The 21946-nt window shown below is 36.5% G+C and overlaps 1 protein-coding gene across 24 annotated transcripts in view; it reads left to right on the top strand.

Moving 5' to 3' along the window:
- ERC1 (ELKS/RAB6-interacting/CAST family member 1) overlaps positions 1-21946 on the top strand; it is a 524080-nt gene that overhangs the window by 439509 nt on the left and 62625 nt on the right. For 4 of the 24 annotated variants that reach the window (XM_045463927.1, XM_045463926.1, XM_045463924.1 and 1 more), the window contains one exon: positions 1131-1197. The exons of the other annotated variants lie outside the window; for them this stretch is intronic. In XM_045463927.1, coding sequence (XP_045319883.1) covers positions 1131-1157 — 27 coding nt within the window. In that variant the 3' untranslated portion in view covers positions 1158-1197. The remainder of the gene's footprint in view (positions 1-1130; positions 1198-21946) is intronic. 24 annotated transcript variants of the gene reach the window in all.

Below are 21946 nucleotides of genomic sequence, written 5' to 3'. Positions count from 1 at the left end.
CACAACTCTGTTTAGAGATAACTATTGTTTAATTGCAAATTTTAAAATCTCTGATCATCACCCATTATAAAGAGTGAAAATTTCTTCTCTCTCATTTCCTTGGTTGATCCCTCCAGTATTTGTCATTCTTAAGGAAAATTATTGCCTTCAGCTTCTCATCAATGCAAAAGGGGCATTGATGAGTCTAAAGGGAGCCATATTCAACTCCAGTCTTTTGGAAGAACTGAACTCTCCCAAGATCTTGAAAATGATGGATGGGAGAGAGTGGTGAACAGATTACCTCATATCCCATTGCCAAAAATCAGATTTCAACATCTCCATCACACTCAATCTTAAAATGTATAGCTGAAGGAAAAAAATAATAATAATAGTTAAGTAATTACATCCATATGACTAAAAAGTCAAGGGAAACTCCCCACTAAACATCTCCACTGAATGATAGCCATGGCATTGTCTTAGAAGAAGAAATATTGCAGATGAAAGCAGCAATAATATCCAAATTGCGATTTTTTTGTAAGATACAGAAGGCAGAGTCATAGTTTGATGACATTTACTAAACCAGTTTAGGCAAGCCTTATGTTTTAGAGGGAAAACAATACCAATCTTAATGTAGGCAGAATGGAGAACTGTCTGTCTGAGGTCAGCAGTCTTTCTTTGCCAAGAAATACTTTTGCTATCTCTGCCTGTTCTTGATACCCAGAATTAAATTTATGCCAGTGCATATAAGATGAGTATTAGATTCTTTCCTTGAAATAGGTTTTGATAATGTATAAATACAAGAATTGGATGCCTGGGAGTAGTGGGAGGCAAACAGAAATGGGGAAAGTTTGAAGAAAAGGCAAAAATAAAGAAAAGCCTTCAATCTGATAATGTTGCCCAGATCTTGCTCTGAAATGGAGACAGTATCCTGGAAAGGTAGGAAGAGTAGAAGTGTAACAACAAACTAATTACTAATTTGAGTAGGTTAGGGAATTTAGGGAATTAGAATCTAATATAAGAAGAGTCAAGAATTTAGAGACCATTTTCTTCTACTACATTATGCTTATGTCTTTGTTTTAAATACTAACCAACTCTTTTTCATTCCCATGCTGCTCTGGGACATTGTTCCCTTTGTCAACTCTCTCCCCTAGGATGAGGAGGAGGGTATATGGGCATAGCCAATCAGATGCTCTTAGTTCAGCCATTTTGTTCAGAACGGTGAGAAACACCTTTCCTTAACTATAGAAATGTTTTCTGTTTGTTTGCTTTCATTTTTTTTTTTTTTTTTACACAATCATTCTCACATCTTGTTTCTTTGTAATTCATGAAATTGTTTGGTGTGCTTTCTGTGTTCTCATTTTCACATGACTCCTGTGTGTATTGCTATGCTTCTGACATAGTGGGGTTGGGTTTTGTGGCTTTTTTTTCTTGTGTGTTAATAGTCACCTTTATAATTTCTTTATGTACATTTTTGGGAGAACTTCCAGGGCATGTAAATAAATTTCTCCTTTTGTGATTTTATTAATAAACTACCTTATCTAGTGTGATTCAGCAGTGTCCTGGTAAGGTTCATAGTGACTTACATCAAACTGGAAGTAGAAAATTGTTCAAATATTCTGCCAGTAGGTTTGGGATATACTTTTTATGATAATTAATTATAAATATATGTCTTTAAAAAAATTGTGCTGTGAACTAAAACTTTTTGTTTCTATCTGTAGAAGGATGCTCTGAATTCCCAGGGTCAGTGGTTCTTACAGAGTGCCTACATCCCCTAGGGCTTTGACATTACTCTCAAACTGTCCTTTAAGAAGTAAAGAAGTAAAGGAAGACCTTTTAAAAAATCGGTCTAAAGAATTCTTTCCCTCTCTTTTATGGATTGCTGCTGTGTTAAACAGTTGCCAGGACACTGTCTAGATTCTCCTTTCCAGGCCAATTGGCTGGAAAACACAGTCCAGCTGTGGCAGTATCTCCCTTTGATCTGATGCCCTGGAGGTTTGACTAAGGAAATCCTTTTCTTAGAAAAAAAAATAATTACAATTAATAAGTTCACACATATTGGTGGCCTTGCACTCCCTGGATTCACTGCCCTTGCTTATTGGTGATCTCACTCTTTTGGAGTCAGTTCTCCCTGAAAATTCTGTGTCTTAGTGTTATACTTCTTAAAATGATGAGAACATGTGTAGACCTCTCACTAGCAAACACAGCCAAGAAGGATGATGAGGTAAGTTGTGGAAAGGGGCATATACTGTGAAGATGGGAAGCTTTCCAAATGACTTTATCCTGAGGGTGTAAAAGGCGAAATGTATACCAGCCAAAAACCTCTTTCAGTTAGAGTGTTGCATGCCAGACAAAGCTAAAGCTGAGAAAATTAGTGTGCTAATTCTCTTTATCTACACTACCCCATGTAAGGGTAGCTATTTGTCATCGTGAAGGATGTGGGGGCCATACAGTAGTTGAATACAGTTTACCAGTCCCCTCCTTCTAAATGAACCTGCCATGTCTATTTTGGCAGAACATAGGAGCCTCTTGGCATGCCTTAGCAGGAAGCATGTACCTGATGTATATGAATAGGATTGTATTGATTTTATACCCTTTTTCTAGCCAATCAGAAGAAACAAGTTAGTGGTACAGGAAGAAGGCCCATATGTAACTTCACCAGGAGACTGAAAAATGAACAAACCTTCACGTACACTTGTTCCTAAAGTCTCCACTGTATTTTCTCTACTTCCCTAGTAGAATAACTCCTACAGAGAGTTGAAATGCTATTAATTTTTTTTCCAAATAAAAGTTTCCTTTTTCCAAATAAGTTTATTCCAAAAGTTTATTTTTTCCAAATAAAAGTACAGCTTACTGCACTAAAATATTAACTACCATTGGTTTAACACAGTGGAGTTGTAATTAGCTGGTCTTAAGTGGAGTTCCTATGATACAATACTTCCAATTTTCTAAAACGTGCTATAAATGTCATATTATCATAAGGGTTTCATAAGAAATGCGTGAGTGACTGCAGATGTAATGACTTGACCTCCAGTTTTCCTCACTTGTTTTCTTGCAGAGAAGTTTTTCCTAACAAAACTTTAAACTTCTGAAATTGATGATTTACCTTATAAAACTTAAGAATATAAATAATATTTTACATCTCAAACCTTTTGTAAAACACAGTACATATCAACAGCAAAACCTAGGTCTTACTAGATATAATCAATACTTAGGAAGAGAATCATAGAAGTACGGAGCTGAGAGGGGTCTCAGTAATTTCATAAGAAGTGGCAGAACATGATGGTTAAGACTCTAGGCTTTGGAGCAGAATGTCTCTGGTGAAATCTTAACACCACCATGTATTTAACTTGTGACTTCGGACAAGATACTTAATCTCCCCGCAGTTCAATTTCTTCATCTTTCAAATGGGTGTTGTTGTGAGAAGCAGATGAGTTGTGAGAGGCATAAACTTTGTGGAGTCAGACAGCACTGCTTTGCATCTAGACTCCTCCACCTTCTTCGTGGCCTGGGGAAATTAACTCAGTTTTTTGTAAAAATGGGTTTATTAATGGACTACTTTGTAGGGTTGTTGGACAGATTAATAAGTTAATGTATGTAAAATGAATTGAACAGTGTCTTCCACCATGTACTCTGCTTATTATATTTGTTGTTGCTGCTGTCATCATTAACTTGAATCCACCTCCAGGAAGTAGTCAGCATTCAGTAAGTGTCAGTTACTATTTTTATTAATATCTATTCCAGTGCCCTCATTTTATATTGTAAGGGTGCTAAAAAAAAAAAAAAAAAAGATTTAGATATGACATTAAAGCCCCCAGGCATTTCTGTGGTATGGAAAGAGGAACTAGTAGCTGACAGTGAAAGAGATAATCTGACATATTGATGATTATATCTCCCTTTCTGTCACCAAAAGTTTAATCTCTTGTATGCTGAGGAATTTTTTTCCCTCGAGAAAACACCTTGAATTTTTCTATAAAAGAGATTTATTCATTGAAACTTTCTTTGAAAGAGTTTGCTGTCAAGAAACCCTCCTCAGACACACAGAATAAAGCAAGTGTTACCTCCAGTTAGAAAGCATGAAAGTCCCAGGGCACCTGCGTGGCTCAGTCGGTTAAGTGTCCAATTTCAGCTCAAGTCATGATCTCGTGGTTCGTGAGTTTGAGCCCTGTGTCAGGCTCAGTGCTGACAGCTCAGAGCCTGGAGCCTGTTTTGGATTCTGTGTCTCCCTCTCTCTCTACCCCTACCCCACTCATGCTCTGTCTCTCTCTCCTTCAGAAGTAAGTGAACATTTTTTTAAAAAATGTATTTAAAAAGAAAACATGAGAGTCCCTTCTCTCTCCCCTCAGCCTATAGGAAATCCATGTGAAATGTGTTCCCACTATTTTCCATCCCTTTAATTTGTGTTTTCTTCTTTCTTGTTTTTCCCTTACAGTAGAAAGTAGTCCCCATGGGCGCAGGGACTTCAATATGTTTACTTTTCTATTTCTATCATCTTGGGGCACCTGGGTGGCTCAGTCGGTTGGTTAAGTGTCTGACTTCAGCTCAGGTCATGATCTCACGGTTTGTGAGTTTGAGCCCCGCATCTGGCTCTGTGCTGACAGCTCAGAGACTGGAGCCCACTTCAGATTCTGTGTCTCCCCCTCTCTCTGCCCCTCCCATGCTCATGCTCTGTCTCTCTCTGTCTCTCAATAATAAATAAGCGTTTAAAAAAAAATGTATATTTCTATCATCTAGAATAATGCCTAGTATATAGTAGGCCCTCAGTAAGTTTATATTAAATTAATTAACTTTTGAATTCATGAAATCCAGAGAAGAAACAGTAAAGTTTACACTGAAACCAAGAGCATAGAATTAGCTGTTAGCTTTAATGTCAGCATTACCAGTACAAAAAAGGGAAGTTTTGAAAAGGAAGATAGGAAAAGTATCTAGAAACAAAAGACCTGTACAGAGAAATGTTAAGAATTTAAAGGAAAGCCATAATTAAGCCCTAGAATCAGGCTCCCATAATTTCATTCTAAATAAAAAAGAAGTTGACTATAATTGAGAAATATTTTCTGTTGAAAACTGAACATCCTTCGGGTAGAAACTTTCCTCCTAGAACCTGTGACTCATAGCCATTAGAAAGAACCTGGAGCATAGTAGGTACCATGGCCATGTGCTCTTTGTATACTTCATTCTGTGGAAGTGCTTTATGTAAACTAGCAGCAGACCCCCTCAAATAAAGGATGTACTTGTCAAGAGACTTAGCATTTGGTCTTGGAATAAGACCATTCCACTGACTAAAATGTGAAAATGAGTTGCCTGATTATTCGATCAGCACTATAGCATCTCAAAACATGTTTTAGACCAGTATGTTATGAAACTTTTCTTTCTTAGAGATATCACTGTTAAGACAAACTTTTAATACAAATGTTTAATTTTTTTTAATGTTTATTTATTTTTGAGAGAGAAAGTGACAGGAGTGAGGGAGGGGTAGAGAGAGAGGGAGACACAGAATCCAAAGCAGGCTCCACGCTCCAGGCTCCAGCTATCAGCACAGAGCCCGACGCGGGGCTAGAATCCACAAACTGGGAGATCATGACCTGAGCCAAAGTTGGATGCTTAACTGACTGAGCCACCCAGGCACCCCATTTTTTTTAATGTTTATTTTTTATTTTTGAAAGAAAGAGAGTGCGAAGGGGAAGGGGCAGAGAGAGGGAGACATAGAATCTGAAACAGGATCCAGGCTCTGAGCTGTCAGCACAGAGCCTGACATGGGGCTCGAACTCATGAACTGCGAGATCAAGACCTAAGTCAAAGTCAGACACTTAACTGACTGAGCTACCAAAGGTGCCCCCAGAAGTTTTTTATTTTAATGAAGTTGAACTTTTCAATTATTTATTTTATGGATCATGCCTTTCGTGACTAAAAAGTCATTGTCATACCCAAAATCACCTAGGTTTTGTCCTATATTATCTTCTAGGAATGTTATAGCTTTGCATTTTACATTTAGGTCTATGATCCATTTTGAACTGATTTTTTGAAAAGTGTAAAGTTTGTGCCTAGACTGATCTTTTTGCATGTGGATGTCCAGTTCTAGCGTCATTTTTTGAAAAGACTGTGTTTGTTCCATTTTATTGCCTATACTGTTTTGCCAAAGATCAGGTGACTCTAGGTATGTGGGTCTGTTTCTGGGCTCTCTGTTCTTTCCCACTGATTTATTTGCTGGTTCTTTTGTCGATATTATATTATCTTTATTACTGTAGCTTTATAGTAAGGCTTGAAGTCAGGTAGTGTCAGATCTCCAACTTTGTTTTCTCCTTCAAAATTATGTTGACTATTCTGTATCTTTTGGCACTCCATATGAACTTCAGAATCAGTTTTCTGTTTTCCACAAAATAACTTGCTGGGATTTTGATTGGGATTGCATTGAATCTAGAGATCAGGTTGGAAAGAACTGACATCTTGACAATACTGGGTCTTCCTATCCACGAACCTGGACTGTCTCTCCATGTTTAGTTTTTTCATTGATTTCATTCATCAGAATTTTGTAATTTTCTTCATATAGATCTTGTACATATTTTGTTAGATTTATACTTAAGTATTTCATTTGGGGGGATGCTATGTAAATGGCGTTGTGTTTTTTATTTCAAATTCCACTTGTTCATTGTTGGTAATCAGAAATCAATTGATTTTATATTAACCTTATACCCTACAACCTTATTATTGTAATTGTTAGGGTCAGGCGTAAGGCAGGGTAAAGATAGGAGTCAGAGGCTAGAAAATTTTAGCAGTCAAAGGCTTTATTTGGGAACTAAGGTCTCGGGCGAGGTTTGGTGACTCAGGGAGAGAGAGAGGAGTCAGGGAAGTCGCACCCAGGTGTGGTGGGGTGGGGTTTTCAAGCTGCAGCGGTTCCGGGTTTAGGTCTGGGTAGGCGTTTGTAGCATCAGGTGGTGCTGTTGCTCGGTGATTGGTTGACCTCCAATTCGTTCTAGCAGCTACTCGGGGCTTTTCGTTGGGTTGTGCTGGCAAGATGGCTGTCCCCTCTACTGTGGTTCCAAGGACATCCTAACAGTAATTAATTGCTTATTAGTTCCAGGAGTTTTTGTTATTGTTCTTCAGTTATTTGGATTTTCTACTAGACAATAATGTCATCTCTGAATAGAGACAGTTTTATTCCTTCCTTCCCAATCTGTGTGTCTTTTATTTCCTTTTTTTTTTTTTTTTTTTGTCTTATTGCATTAACTAGAACTTCTAGTACAATATTGGAAAGAAGTGGTGGAAGTGGTGCAGGGACCATCCTTGTATATACCTGATCTTAGTGGGAAAGCCTCAAATTTCCCACCATTATGTATGATGTTAGCTTTATATATATTTTTTGTAGACATTCTTTATCAAGTTGAGGAAGTTCCCCCCTCTATTCCCAGTTTACTGAGAGCTATTATCATGAATTGGTGTTGGATTTTGTCAGGTGTTTTGTCTACATCTATTAATACAATTATGTGATTTTCCTTCTTTTGCCTGTTGATGATCATGATGGCTTACACTAATTGATTTTCAAATGTTGAACCAGCCTTGCATACCTGGGATAAATTTTACTTGGTCTTGGTGTATAATTTTTTTTTATGCATTGTTGGATCCAGTTGCAAATATTTTGTTGAGGTCCTTTGCATCTATGTAAATGAGAGATACTGGTCTGTAGTTTTCTGTTCTTCTGATGTCTTTGCCTGGTTTTGGTATTAGGGTAATGCTGGCCTCATAGAGTGAGTTAAGAAGTATTCCCTCTGCTTCTGTCCTCTGAAAGAGATTGTAGAGAATTGATGTAATTTCTTCCATTTAAGGAAAATGGGTAAAATTTATCAGTTTACCCCTCTGATGTAACTACTTTCTTAGATGTTTACCTTAATCTTTATAATAATATATCTTACAGTTAGTAGACTACAAATGCATTTTCCTTAAAAAATTATAAGTCCTAGATAAATTTCTTTATGTAGATACAATATTCCTTGCTTGCTTTAAATATCGCTAACATGTATTAGAGAAAGACTCCAAAATTATAAGGTCTTTTTAAACCTGGCACTCACATCCTGTTATTTTATTTAGTCATCTCCATGTTTAAAGAAGAGTCCTATTCTTGGGGGGAAATTGTGTCTTCTGTAAAATAAATTTCTGCATTGAAACTCATTTTTTTCAATTAATTTTCCATATCAAAATGGAAGCTATGTTTTTAATCAGATTTTGTTCAAAGTAAAAACAAAAACTTTTTTAGACAGAAGCAGTGAAGGAAGTGGGAAGTTGTTTAATGGGTTTAGAGTTTCAGTTTTAGAAGGTGAAAAATATAGAGGTTGGTTGCACACCAGTGTGAATATACTTAACACTACTGAACTGTACACTTAAAAATGGTTAAATGGAAATTTTTATGTTATGTGTGTTTTACTACAGGTTTTTTGTTTTTTGTGGGGGTTTTTTGCCACAATTTAAACAATGTTTTTAGTGAAAAACAACTAATGGTGATCTTCTGGCAAAATGTATTCAAAATATGCACTATGATTTGAAACATTATATAAGTAAGAGAGGCACCCTTCTTTCCCAGATAAATATCTTAAAGTTTTGAAATGGAAAAGGACTGCCTTTGAGCTTTTGTTTAGCTTTTTGTTCTCTACTTGGGAACAGAGCTATTGATTTTAGTAGTTGATCTCTTAGCATATTAAAGAATTTGTACTGTTTGCGGGGCTTCCGTGAGTTGAACTACTTAGGATAGGAAGCTCCTCCAAAAGGATCATTTACATAATTTATTGTTTTTAAATATGTTCACACTGGGGCTTATTTTAACAAAGGTACACAACCCATACTTACTACCAAGACTTTATGTAGCCAACCTAGCAGCTACATGCTGAGTTTTTAAGTGAGTTGAAACACTAAATAATTTTACCAACTTCAATTATATGGGATCTTTGCTTTTTTTCTTTTTCAACATCTTATTATGAAACTTTTCCAACATACAGGAAAGTTGAAAAAAATTGTGTCTTAAACCTAGAGTCTCTAAGATTTTGTTATGTTTACTTTATCACATCTTCCCATCTGTATGTCAACCGGTCTCATTTTTTCATGCATTTCAAAGTAAGAGACACTTGTATCCATCACCCCATGCTTATTAATTAAAATTCAAAATTTTATGAATTTTTATGAAAATTCAAAAATTTATGGTTTCTTTTTTTATTAGTGAAATGCACCAATCTTAAGCTATGCTATTCTATGAGTTTTGTGTGACCTAAACTCCTATTAAGATATAGAAAGGGATTAGCAAATATTTTTTTAAGAGTTACATAGTAAATATTTAGGTTTCTGTAGCAGCTACTTAAGTCCACCACTGTAGCGAGAAAGCATTAGTGGACAATAAGTAATTAAATAAGAATGGTTCTGTTCCAATAAAACTTTATTTATGGTCACTGAGATTTGAATTTCATAGAATTTTTACATACCATGAAATAGTTTTCTCCAACCATTAAAAAGTGCAAAAATTATTCTTAGCCAACAGACATGCAAAAATAACAGCTGTCTGGATTTAGATCATTTGGTCATTGTTGTTTGCCAGGCCCTGATACAGAATATTAACATCTCCCAAGAAAATTTTCTCTCACCTCTTGTCGTTTCCCAGTCTGTACCTATGTACTCACACCTAGAGGCAAACACAGTTAATGTTTGTGTGTTTGCTTGACATAAATTAATTTGCCTGTTCTAGAACCACATATAAATGGAATCATACAGTCTGTACTCTTGTGTAAGATTTATTTTACTCGGCATAATACATTTAAATTTCATTCGTTTTTTTTGAGTAAGGACCTATATGTGAGACCTGAAACCATAAAAGTCCTTGAAGAGAGCACAGGTCTTTGACATCGAATGTACCAACATCATTCTAGATATGTCTCCTTAGACAAGGGAAATAAAAACAAAAATAAACTATTGGGACTACATCAAAATTAAAAGCTTCTTCACAGCAAAGGAACAACCAACAAAACTAAAAGACATCCTACTGAATGGGAGATGTTTGCAAATGACATATCTGATAAGGGGTATCCAAAAGATGTAAAGAACTTACACATAACTCAACACTAAAAAAATAAATAATCCAATTAAAAAATGGGCAGAAGACATGAACAGACATTTCTCCAAAGAAGACATCCAGATGCCCCACAGACACATGAAAAGATGCTCAACATCACTCATTATCAGGGAAATGCAAATCAAAACCACAATGAGATATCACTTCACACCTGTTAGAATAGGTAAAATCAAAATCTCAAGAAATAACAAGTGTTAGAAGGATGTGGGAAAAAAAGGAACCCTCATGCACTGTTGGTGGGAATACAAACTGGTGCACCCATAGTAAAAAACAATACAGAGGTTTTTCAAAAATTAAAAATAGAGCTACCCTACAATCCAGTAATCACACTCCTGGGTATTTAGCCAAAGAATACAAAACACTAATTCAAAGGGATTTATGCACCCCTGTGTTTAGTGCAACATTTACAATATAGCCAAATTATGAAAGTAGCCCAAGTGTCCATCAACAGATGAATAGATAAAGAATATATGATATATATATATACAATAGAATATTATTCAGCCATAAAAAAAATAATGAAATTTTGTCATTTGCAGTACCATGGTTGGATCTAGAGAGTATTATGCTAAGCTAAACAAGCCAGTCAGAGAAAGACAAATACCATATGATTTCACTCATCTGTGGAATTGAAGAAACAAATGAATAAAGGGGGAAAAAAAAGAGACAAACCAAAAAACAGACCCTTAACTATAGAGAACACACTGGTAGTTACCAGCAGAGAGATGGGTGAGAGGATGGGTGATATAGGTGAAGATTAAGAGTACACTTATCATGATGAGCACTGACTAATGTATAGAGTTTTTGAATCGCTGTATTGTACACCTGAAACTATTACAACACTGTACATTAACTACACTGGAATAAAATAAAATAAAAAATAAAATCATTCATTTTTTTAACTGTAGATGTAGTTCATTTTTATTGCTTAGTTGTATTCCATTGTGTGGTGACTGATCACGGTTCATTTGGATCTCTTTGATGTCTGGCCTGTCTCCAGTTTGGGGCAATTATGGATAAAACTATTCTTAAACACATCTTTAGGTGGACAGATGCCTTTATTTCTTCAGGTAACTACCTACAAATGGACTTACCTTTGTTATTTGATAGGTATCTCTTGAGTTTTATAAGAAACTGCCACTTTTTCAAAGTGGTTATATCATATTTTTTGCTCCCACCAGCAACAAATGAGACTTCTGGTTGTTCCACATCCTTCTAAACATTTGATACTTCCCTTTTTTTTTTTTTTTTTTTTATTTTGACCATTTTTATGGCTGTATACAGGTATTTCATTGTGGTTTTCATTTTAATTCTGTCACTGATTAGTGATGAGCACTTTGTCATGTGCTGACTGGCTATTTGCATGTTTTCCTTTCTGAAGCATCTGTTCACATTTTTATTTTTAATTGAATGTTTGTCTTATTCAGTTGTAAGCATTCTTTATATGGTTTAGATACCAGTCCTTTTTGAGATACATACCTTTCAAATATTTTCTCCTAGTCTGTGGCATGTGTGTTCAGTTTTTTAATGGTATTTTTTCATTATCAGAAGTCTTTAATTTACTGAAGTCTAATTTATCAGTTTCTAATGGTTATTGCTTTCTAGTTTCTAAGAAACTTTTGCCTAACACATAAGAGCTAAAATATTCTGGGTTTTTTTTTTTCCTTTTTCCAGACACTTTATCATTTTGTGTCTACATTTAGTTCTGTAATCCACCTCTAAGTTTGATATATTTTGGTAAGGTAAGGGGTCAAGTTTCTTTTTTTTCCCCAAATGCATATCCAGTTGTTCTTAAATACTATTCTTTCTCTATAGAATTCCTGTGCACCTTTGTAAAAAAATCAAAGATGTAAATATGTGTCTATGTTTGTGCCTCTTCTGTTTTATATTACCACGCTGCCTTAATTGCTTGCTATAGTTTCATAATATGTTAAAATCAGGTAGTGTAAGTCTTTCGAATTGTTAATCTTTTTTTTTTTTTAAGTTTATTTATTCATTTTGAGAGAGCACAAGTGGGGAAGGGGCAGAGAGAGAGAGGAAGGGAGAGAATCTCAAGCAGGCTCCACACTGTCAGGGCAGAGTCCAATGCAGGGCTTGAACTCACAAACCATGAGGTCATGACCTGAGCCAAAATCAAGAGTTGGACACTTAACCGACTGAGTCACCCAGGTGCCACATCAAATTGTTAGTCTTTATTAAAGTTGTTATAGTTATTTCAGGTTGTTTGCATTTTCATATAGATTTTAATCTGTCAGTTTCTATGACACATCATGCAGGGAAGGTATTTAGATTGCATTGATTCTGTAAACTAGTTTGGGGATAGTTGACATTTTAACACTATTAAGTCTTTCAAACCATGAACATAGTATAATTCTCCATTTAATTAGATCTTCTTTAACTTGTATCTACAATGTTTTATTTCAGTTGTTTGCTGCAAATATATAAAAATACAGTTGTTGTTTTTTATATTGAAATACCTTACAGTTTTGCTTACCTCACTTATCCTGGCAGTTTTATTATTATTTAGTTTAAAATATTTTCTCTTCTTCCTACAGATTTGCAAAAGTGTCTAATTGCAAATTGGGTCATATTTTTATTGATTTCCAGGTGAATCTCATTGTGATCAGAGAATATACTTTGTATTATTTTAATATTTTATATTTTCTGAGGCTTTCATTTTATGTCCCAGAATACAGTCCATGTTGATGAATATACATGTGCTCCTGAAAGGAATGGTATTCTTTAGTTATTGCATATAGTGTTCTATAAATATCAGTTAGGTCCAGGTGGTTGATAAAATTGCTCACAAATTGCATGACTTTACCAAAAACTTATGAGATGGAGATGTCTTAGTTGCTGAGAAAGAAATATTAAAATATTCAAGTATAATTGGAATTTTTGTATTTGTCCTTTGAATTCTTCGATTTTTGCTTCATATATTTTGACATTGTTATTATTTGCATACCCATTTATGATTGTACTCTTAATAAACTATTCTTCTTGTCATTATGAAATATCCTTATTTCTAATAATACCCTTTGTCTTTAAATTATTAGTCTTTTTTTTTTTTAATTTTTTTTTTTCAACGTTTATTTATTTTTGGGACAGAGAGAGACAGAGCATGAACGGGGGAGGGGCAGAGAGAGAGGGAGACACAGAATCGGAAACAGGCTCCAGGCTCTGAGCCGTCAGCCCAGAGCCTGACGCGGGGCTCGAACTCATGGACCGCGAGATCGTGACCTGGCTGAAGTCGGACGCTTAACCGACTGCGCCACCCAGGCGCCCCTAAATTATTAGTCTTAAATCAACAGGGAGCAATGTAAAGTGACAGTAGAGGTCACTTAAGTGTTGTCTGGCAAATTAACAGGCATTCAATGAATACTTCTTGAATATTGACTTTCTCCAGCTTTAGTTTTTCTCAAGATTGCTTTTCTTCTTTTCTTTAATGTTTATTTATTTACTTTAGAGAGACAGGGGGTCAGAGAGGGAAGGAGACAGAGAATCCCAAGCAGGCTCCTGTCTGTTGGCACAGAGCCCAACATGGGGCTAGAATTTACGAACTGAACCGTGAGATCATGACCTGAGCCAAAATCAAGAGTCGGATGCTTAACTGACTGAGCCACCTGGGCACCCCTCTCAAGATTACTTTTAGATAGGGGCGCCTGGGTGGCTCAGTCAGTTAAGCGTCTGACTTCAGCTCAGGTCATGATCTCATGGTCCATGAGTTCGAGCCCTGCATCAGGCTCTATGCTGACAGCTCAGAGCCTGGAGCTAGCTTTGGATTCTGTGTCTCCCTCTCTCTCTCTGCCCCTCCTCTATTCATGCTCTGCCTCTCAAAAATGAATAAATGTTAAAAAAAAAAAAAAAAAAAGAATACTTTTAGATAATTCATGACCTTTTATGGGTCCTTAGAAATTTTAAGATTATTTATTCTATTTCTGTGAAAAATGTCATTGGTATTTAAATAAGGATTGCATTGAATCCATAGATTAGATTGCTTTGTGATGTTTGGACATTTTAATAATATCAGTTCTTCCCATCCTTGAGCATGGAATATCTTTCCATTTATTTGTGTCTTCTTTGATTTCTTTCATTAATGACTTACAGTATTCAATATACAGGTCTTTTACCTTCTTGGTTAAATTTATTCCTAGGTATGTTACTCTTTTTTTTTTTTTTTTTTTTAACATTTATTTATTTTTGAGAGAGCACAAGTGGGGGAGGGGCAGAGACACACACACACTCACACACACACACACACACACACACACACACACACACACAGAATCCAAAGCAGGCTCCAGGCTCTGAGTTGTCAGCGCAGGGCCCGACACGGGGCTTGAACCCACGAACTGTGAGATCATGACCTGAGCCGAAGTTGGATGCTTAACCAACTGAGCCACCTGGGCGCCCCTCTTTTTGATGTAATTGTAGACAAGATTGTTTTCTTAATTTCTCTTTCTGATAGTTTATTATTAGTGTATAGAAACACAACAGTTTTTTGCGTATTGATTTTGTATCCTACAACTTTACAGAATTCATATATTCTAACAATTTTTTGGCACAGTCTTTAGGGTGTTCTATACATAATATGTCATCTGCAAATAGTAACAGTTTTACATCTTCCTTTTTGATTTGGTTGGCTTTTATATCTTTTTCTTGCCTAATTGCTTTGGCTAGGACTTCCAATACTAAAAAAAATGTGGTAAAAATAGACATTCTTTTTTTTTTTAATGTTTATTTATTTTTTGAGAGAGAGCGAGTGTGTGTGCAAGCTAGGAAGAGGCAGAGAGAGAGGGAGACAGAGGATCCGAAGCAGGCTCTGTGCTGACAACGCAGAGCCCAACACAGGGCTCGAGCTCATGAACTGTGAGATCATGACCTGAGCTGAAGCCGGACGCTTAACCCACTGAGTCACCCAGGAGCCCTGGTAAAAATAGACATTCTTGTTTTGTCCTGATCTTACAGGAAGCGCTCTCAGCTTTTTGTTACTAAATATGTTAACTGTGGACTTGTCATATATGACCTTTATTATGTTGATGTGTGTTCCCTCTATACCCACTTAGTTGAGAGTTTTTATCACAAATCGATGTTTAATATGGTCAAATGCTTTTTCTGCCTCTATTGAGATGACTATCATCATTTTATCCTTCATTTTGTTAACGGTGTATTGCATTGACTGACTTGCAGGCGTTGAAGTATCCTTGTACCCCTGGAATAAATCCCACCGGATCCAAGATGTGATCCTTTTAATGTATTGTTGAATTCAGTTTGCTAATATTTTCTTGAGGCTTGTGTGTGTGTGTGTGTGTGTGTGTGTGTGTGTGTGTGTGTCTATGTTCATCAGAGATATTGGCTTATAATTATTTTCTTTCTTGTGGCATTTCTGTTTTCTTCTAGTTTTGGTATCAGGGTAATACTGGCCTCATAAAATGAGTTTTCAAGAGTTTCCCTTCTTCTGTTTTTTGGAAGAGTTTGAGAATAATTGCTGTTAATTCTTTAAATGTTTGGTAGAATGCACCAGTGAAACCATCTGGTCCCAGGCTTTTCTGTTTGGGGAGATTTTTGATGACTGATTCAATCTCCTTACTCAATATTGGTCTGTTTAGATTTTCTATTTCTTCATTATTCAAACTTGATACGTTGTACGTTTATAGGAATGTATCCTTTTCTTCTAGGTTATCCAATTTGTTGGCATATAATTGTTCCTAGTAGTCTCTTATGAGCCTTTGTATTTCTGTGGTATCAGTTGTAACATCTCCTCCTTTATTTCTGATTTTATTTATTTAAATCCTCTCTCTTTTCTTCCTTGGAGAGTCTAGCTATTGTTTGTCACTTCAAAACACCAGCTCTTAGTTTCATTGATCTTTTCTATTGTCTTTTTGGTTTCTATTTCCTTTATTTCTGCTCTGATCTTCAGCATTTCCTCCTTCTATTAACTTTGGCCTTTATTTGTCCTTTTTCTAGCCCCTTGAGGTATAAAGTTAGATTGTTTATTTGAGACTTTTCTTGTCTTTTGAGGTAGGCATTTATCACTATGAACTTCCCTCTTAGATTGGTTTTAACATTTTAAAGAGAAATAAAGTAAACATTGAAGTAATCCCCTGTGATTTTCTTTACTGGCCATCTGCTGAAACATTATGTCATGAGAAGAGCTGATGATATATATACTTCACAGGTCAACAGTAACTCACTAACCCATAGCCAGAGAAAATACCAGAATGGCTTGGGACCTCAAGAAGCTTTTATTTGAATCTTTAAAACCTAAGAAACTTTTCTTTTCTTTTCTTTCTGCTGAATTGTTGTTAATCTCTTTTTAGCTTTGGAATAGCACTTTTCTGCTTAGACTAGAGGAAAATTAAGATTTTTTTGCTGTCAGGAATTATTTCTTTCAAAGTGGTATTTCTCTTCTATAAAAGGGTACATGTATATAATTTTGTTAAGGCACTTATACTGAATTGTGTTTAATAGTTGGGAGTGAGAGTACTTTTTGCTATGTGATTTTGCTACTTCTCCTGTGGGGATAGTAATATTTTCCTGCAAGAGTGGATGCTTCCGCTTCTACTTCCTGCTGCCCTCTTTCCCCCAAACTTACAAGAGCCCTTGATAAACAGAGCGGAGAAACAAGCATTGTATACCAGTGTTCTCACCAGCCTCACCAGATCCTGACTCTTTTATTCAACTAAGAGAGGTGCCAGTCATCTATACTTGCTCAGCCTTATCTCACAGCAAGGAGTGAAACAAAAAGAATTCGTCACAAAAATAATCACTCCTCTGTGAACAAAGGTTCACATCATTCCTCCTTGATGTGTTTTGGCCTTTCCAGAATAACTGTGGGACAATGTTGATCTGTTTATATGACTTGGACAGAGCTGTTAGGTTTTTAGCACAACCTTTCAACTGCCAAAGTTGTTTTTCTCTGACAGACTGACTGTTAGGATCAACTATCATTTTTCTGGCCCTTAGATATTAAATTCCTCAAACTTCAAATATGTCTTTTCTGTTTCACATGAATTATCCAAGAAAAATGTAGACAGCTGTTTGTATAATTAAAAAAACATTAAATGAAGGTCAGATATTTTAAGTAATTCATTAACCTCTTAGATCCTTAGTTTATTCATCTCTAAAATGAGTGTGATGATAACTGTCCTATTTCTCTTAAGGCAGTGTAGTGAGTGTGAAAGTTGTTTATAAGTCCATAAGCTGCTATGCAAATAGTAGGTGCACAGCCAGCATTCACTTCAGATAGCTTTTGTGTGGTATTTGAAGTGTAACACAGGCAGTCTTCATTTTTAGTTTTAGAACATTTTTTACAGATACATCAAAGGAATGCTGATGGGAAAAGGATATAGTTGTTTGACACCAAATCTCTGTATTTTAAACACCAACTTTCTGTATTTTTAGCGTTAGTCAACATTTTCTGAAGTCACTGTGCTTTGTGATAGCCTGCAGATACTCTCAGAATTCTAGAACCTTTGCTCTAGACTACAGTTTTTGCCAAATTCAGACTACAACTATGTTACACGCTTTGTGGACTGTAATAGTTGATATAGTAAGATAAAGTAATGCATGCTAGCTACAATATGAAAGCTCTATCAACATTATCATAGAAATAGAATACTGCTTTTATTTACTAACTGTAATCATTCCCCAGTTTTTTCACTGTTTTGTGTACCTTTGTACTTCTAAATTCAGCTTACCATTCTTTCTTCCTTCATGATTTAGAATGATTTGTGACTGAACCAGATTTTATCTTCAATGTTTTTCTTTTTCTTTCCTTTTTTTAAAGTATGATTTCCATTTTATTTGTTTTCCAGAGGATAGCTTTTCTTCAGACTTAAAAACTCACCTCCTTACATTGGCTTTGGCAGAGGTGATAGGGTAGCACCTGCAGATCTAAATCCCATTGGGGGGTGTTTGGTCCTTCTGGGCTTCACAAAAGTCATACCCTACTACCTTGCTACAAATGGCACAACTCCTGCAGTAATGTAGTTTCACTTAGAGATTGAGAAGCATAAAGGTGTGAAAGACCCTTGCTTCAGAAATGTCCTGATAGCTATAGCCTCTGCTGTGTTTCAAACCATGAACGTTTTAATGGCCTAGTCCTTGGGCACACATCAGGCACAGCGGGTGCAATGAACAAGCTGCACATAACGTTGGCGGCCCTTTTCTTCATAATAATTGTTTCTTCTTTCCGTGGTCATCTTGGAAGCAAGCACCCAAGAGCTCCACTCTTTCTCATGAAAACATTTTTCTGCTGTAGAGGTATTATAACTGTTGGGATTCCTTCAAGATGGCTGCCTCTGTTCTCCTTCTAAAAGCCCACTAGGGTATTTAGGCCCCCAGGAGCCACAACACACTGGTACTCCTGGTGAATTTATACATCTTCTTCCCGATTAGGATTTCTCTGATAACTGGTCACCAACCTAGAAGTATCTCAGAACTGCCCCCCCTCCCTGGCCTTTCACTTTTTTTTTTTTCCCCCTTAAAGCCTAGACAGAGTCTTCCAGAACTGGATGACCATGAAGATAGATAGAGGCATGCCCAGCCCCATTTCCCCATTCCAGCAGCAGACAGGAAAGGAATAGGTCTCACTGTATCTCCTAGATTTATATATACTCTCTTCTCTCTACTTGTCAGAATGCACACTTCTGTGCATAAATGACTGTGTGGGGACTTTCTTTGTGTGAGAACTAGGAGTCTTAAGGAAGGCAGATTGAGAAAAATTGGATTTGTAGTCAACACTAATCACTTAACTTCGAAAGGGAAAGAATTACCCATAATCCCACCACTCTGATGCAATCTCAGTTAACATTCTGTTGTCTCATAGTCCAGTGTTATTGTTTTTCTTAGGTATTTTCTTAGGTATTTCTTTCTTAGGTATTGTCATAACTGTGATACATGCACATTAGTGCACTTAAAAATTTCTACTTTCTGGGGCGCCTGGGTGGCTCAGTTGGTTAAGTGTCTGACTTTGGCTCAGGTCATGATCTTATGGTTTGTGAGTTCGAGCCCTGCGTGGGGCTCTGTACTGACAGCTCAGTCTGGAGCCTGTTTCAGATTCTATGTCTCCTTCTCTCTCTGCCACTCCCCTGCTCACACTCTGTCTCTCAAAAATAAATAAATGAAAAAAAATTTTTTTTAATTAAAAAAAAAAATTTCTACTTTCTTAAAAATGTACTATTATGGGGCGCCTGGGTGGCTCAGTCGGTTAAGCATCCAACTTCGGCTCAGGTCATGATCTCGCGGTCCGTGGGTTTGAGCCCCGCATCGGGCTCTGTGCTGACAGCTCAGAGCCTGGAGCCTGTTTCAGATTCTGTGTCTCCCTCTTTCTTTGACCCTCCCCTGTTCATGCTCTCTCTCTGTCTCAAAAATAAATAAATGTTAAAAAAAAATTTTTTTTAAATGTACTATTATATCCCACCTATGAAACTGACAAAATATTTTTTCTTTTGTGTCCTTTATAAGGCAGTTATATTATTTTTATGGCCTTTTACCTTGGTGGTAAAGGGTGTTTGTCTTTAGACCTAATTTGAATGCTGCTCAGTAGCTATGTAATTTCCCACAAATCACTTAACCTCTTCTCTAAGTGTTCCTCATTTGTTAAATGGCAATAATAAAACCTGCAGCAAAGGCTATTGTGCAGATTAAATATAATAAGGTATTTACTGCACTTAACCCTTTGCCTGGCATGTAGGAAGTGCTAAATAAATGACAGTAGCAAAGACATTCTTAGTGGCTGTGATACAACCCTGGAATATTTATGAGATCCATTGATGCTACTATTTATTTTATAGATTTTTCCTGCCTCCTAATAGAGTACCATTACTTTCTTTTTTATTTTATTTTTTTAACGTTTATTTATTTTTGAAACAGAGAGAGACAGAGCATGAACAGGGGAGGAGCAGAGAGAGAGGGAGACACAGAATCTGAAACAGGCTTCAGGCTCTGAGCTGTCAGCACAGAGCCCGACGCGGGGCTCGAACTCACGGACCGTGAGATCATGACCTGAGCCGAAGTCGGACGCTTAACCGACCAAGCCACCCAGGCGCCCCTAGAGTAACATTACTTTAATTGCACAGGTAACCCACAATCCTAGTAATTATTTTTTCCTGCAGTAAAAGAAATTAATCTTCTTTTCTGAATCTCTAATTGAATTGTTAAAGTTTACCAGTAGTGCCTGAGCAACAATATAGGTACCTCTCCAAGGCCTCAAGGCATGGGATGTTAGCCATACATATTAAGTCAGACCTGATTACCTTTAAGGAGCACCCCATGATGGCAGGTGACTTTTTCTTCTGGAATTTTCTGACTTGAAGGTGATTTTCAGGCAATAGTAAGAAGTAGAAACCACCACCTCTATACTGGAGTCTAAAGTAATTATGGACACACTTGACAATTACATAAGTTCCACAGAGGCAAAGACCTCTTAGACTACATGAGAAAGTTGTAAGTAATTTGGGAGAGAAACCTTTCTCTTGATGTATTCTTAAGACATCATTTATACTGTTCCATAGGTACATCCTACATTTTTATAGTTTCTGCTGAATGATTTAAGGTGACATTGTCCTGTGACTCATGTGATTTATTTCTTAGACTCAGAACTACAGTATTTTAAATGTTTCTGGAACATATGCTCTCAGATCCTTTTAAAAAATTTTTTCTAAGTGTTTTATTTATTTTTTTGAGAAAGACAGAATGCAAGTGGGGGAAGGGGCAGAGCACGGGGGAGACACAGAACCCAAAGCAGGCTCTAGGCTCCAAGCTGTCAGCACAGAGCCTGATGTGGGGCTCAAACCCACAAACCACAAGATCATGACCTGAGCCAAAGTTGGACGCTTAACCGACTGAGCCACATGGGTGCCCACCATTGGTCCTTATCTTAATGATTATGAGCATTTGACTAATGGGGAAGAGCTGTCTTTCTCCTGTTTGAGGTGCAGTTTGTGATTGAGACATTCTTCCTGGACAGTAAAAATACCCTTACACTTTGTGCAAAATAAAAGTTTTCACATTTCAGTTGATTTTCACAGTCATCTGAAAATGTGGAGACCCTGCAGAGCTCAGTATATATTTATCAAATGAAAAAGCTGGTGAGTTTTTACCATAAAGGGAAGTTGCATATAATTTATTTAAGTTTTTATGCATTATTACCAGATATTTTTAATCTTTTAAATTCTTCTGTACCTTAACAGGTTATTTATCCTATAATCTGACCCTATTCATGTGTATCAGTTTCCCAGACTGATCTAGCTCCAGTCGGTATCTAGTGCACATTCTAGAATATGCCATTAAGTTCACCATGCACACCCACCAGTTACCATATGATAGGACCCCCTTTTAATAGTTTTGGAAGACAGGCTTAGCAGTTGCCTATTATATCACATTTTTATTTTGTGGAGTTATGTTTTGGAGGACATGATTTGAATCACATTTTATCTGAACTATTAAACAACAATCTTGTTACAATAGGGTTCTACAGTATTCCTTTCATTAACTTGTCCTCAGCTTCTCACTACTTTGTTATTTTCTATACATTCTCTCTGTCTTTAGGATTACTATCTGTTTTGGGTTAAAGGAATATTTTCTGAAATACAAAAATGCATCATCAACCAAAACAAAAGAGTTATTCTCCATTGATGTGTCTTCCTCCTTCTTCCTGATCCGAAGATGACGAGGCTAAAGTTTCTAGCTGGATTTGGCAGTTAGCATTTCTGGGATAAATTAAATGAGCACACTTGATTGAGGTGTAGCTGGACTGTATCACTGTCTTCCTATTATCCTGGGAGATCAAAGCAGAGCACAAAATGGGGCTTAGTCTTTAAAATATTTGAAACAGATGGCTGGTTCTTTTTGGTGAAAATT

The sequence above is a fragment of the Leopardus geoffroyi genome, chromosome B4 (assembly GCF_018350155.1).
Source record: "Leopardus geoffroyi isolate Oge1 chromosome B4, O.geoffroyi_Oge1_pat1.0, whole genome shotgun sequence".
In the NCBI taxonomy this organism is placed as follows: domain Eukaryota; kingdom Metazoa; phylum Chordata; class Mammalia; order Carnivora; family Felidae; genus Leopardus; species Leopardus geoffroyi.
The sequence above is the reverse complement of the archived record's forward strand: the minus strand, read 5'-3'. Positions and strand labels throughout refer to the sequence as shown.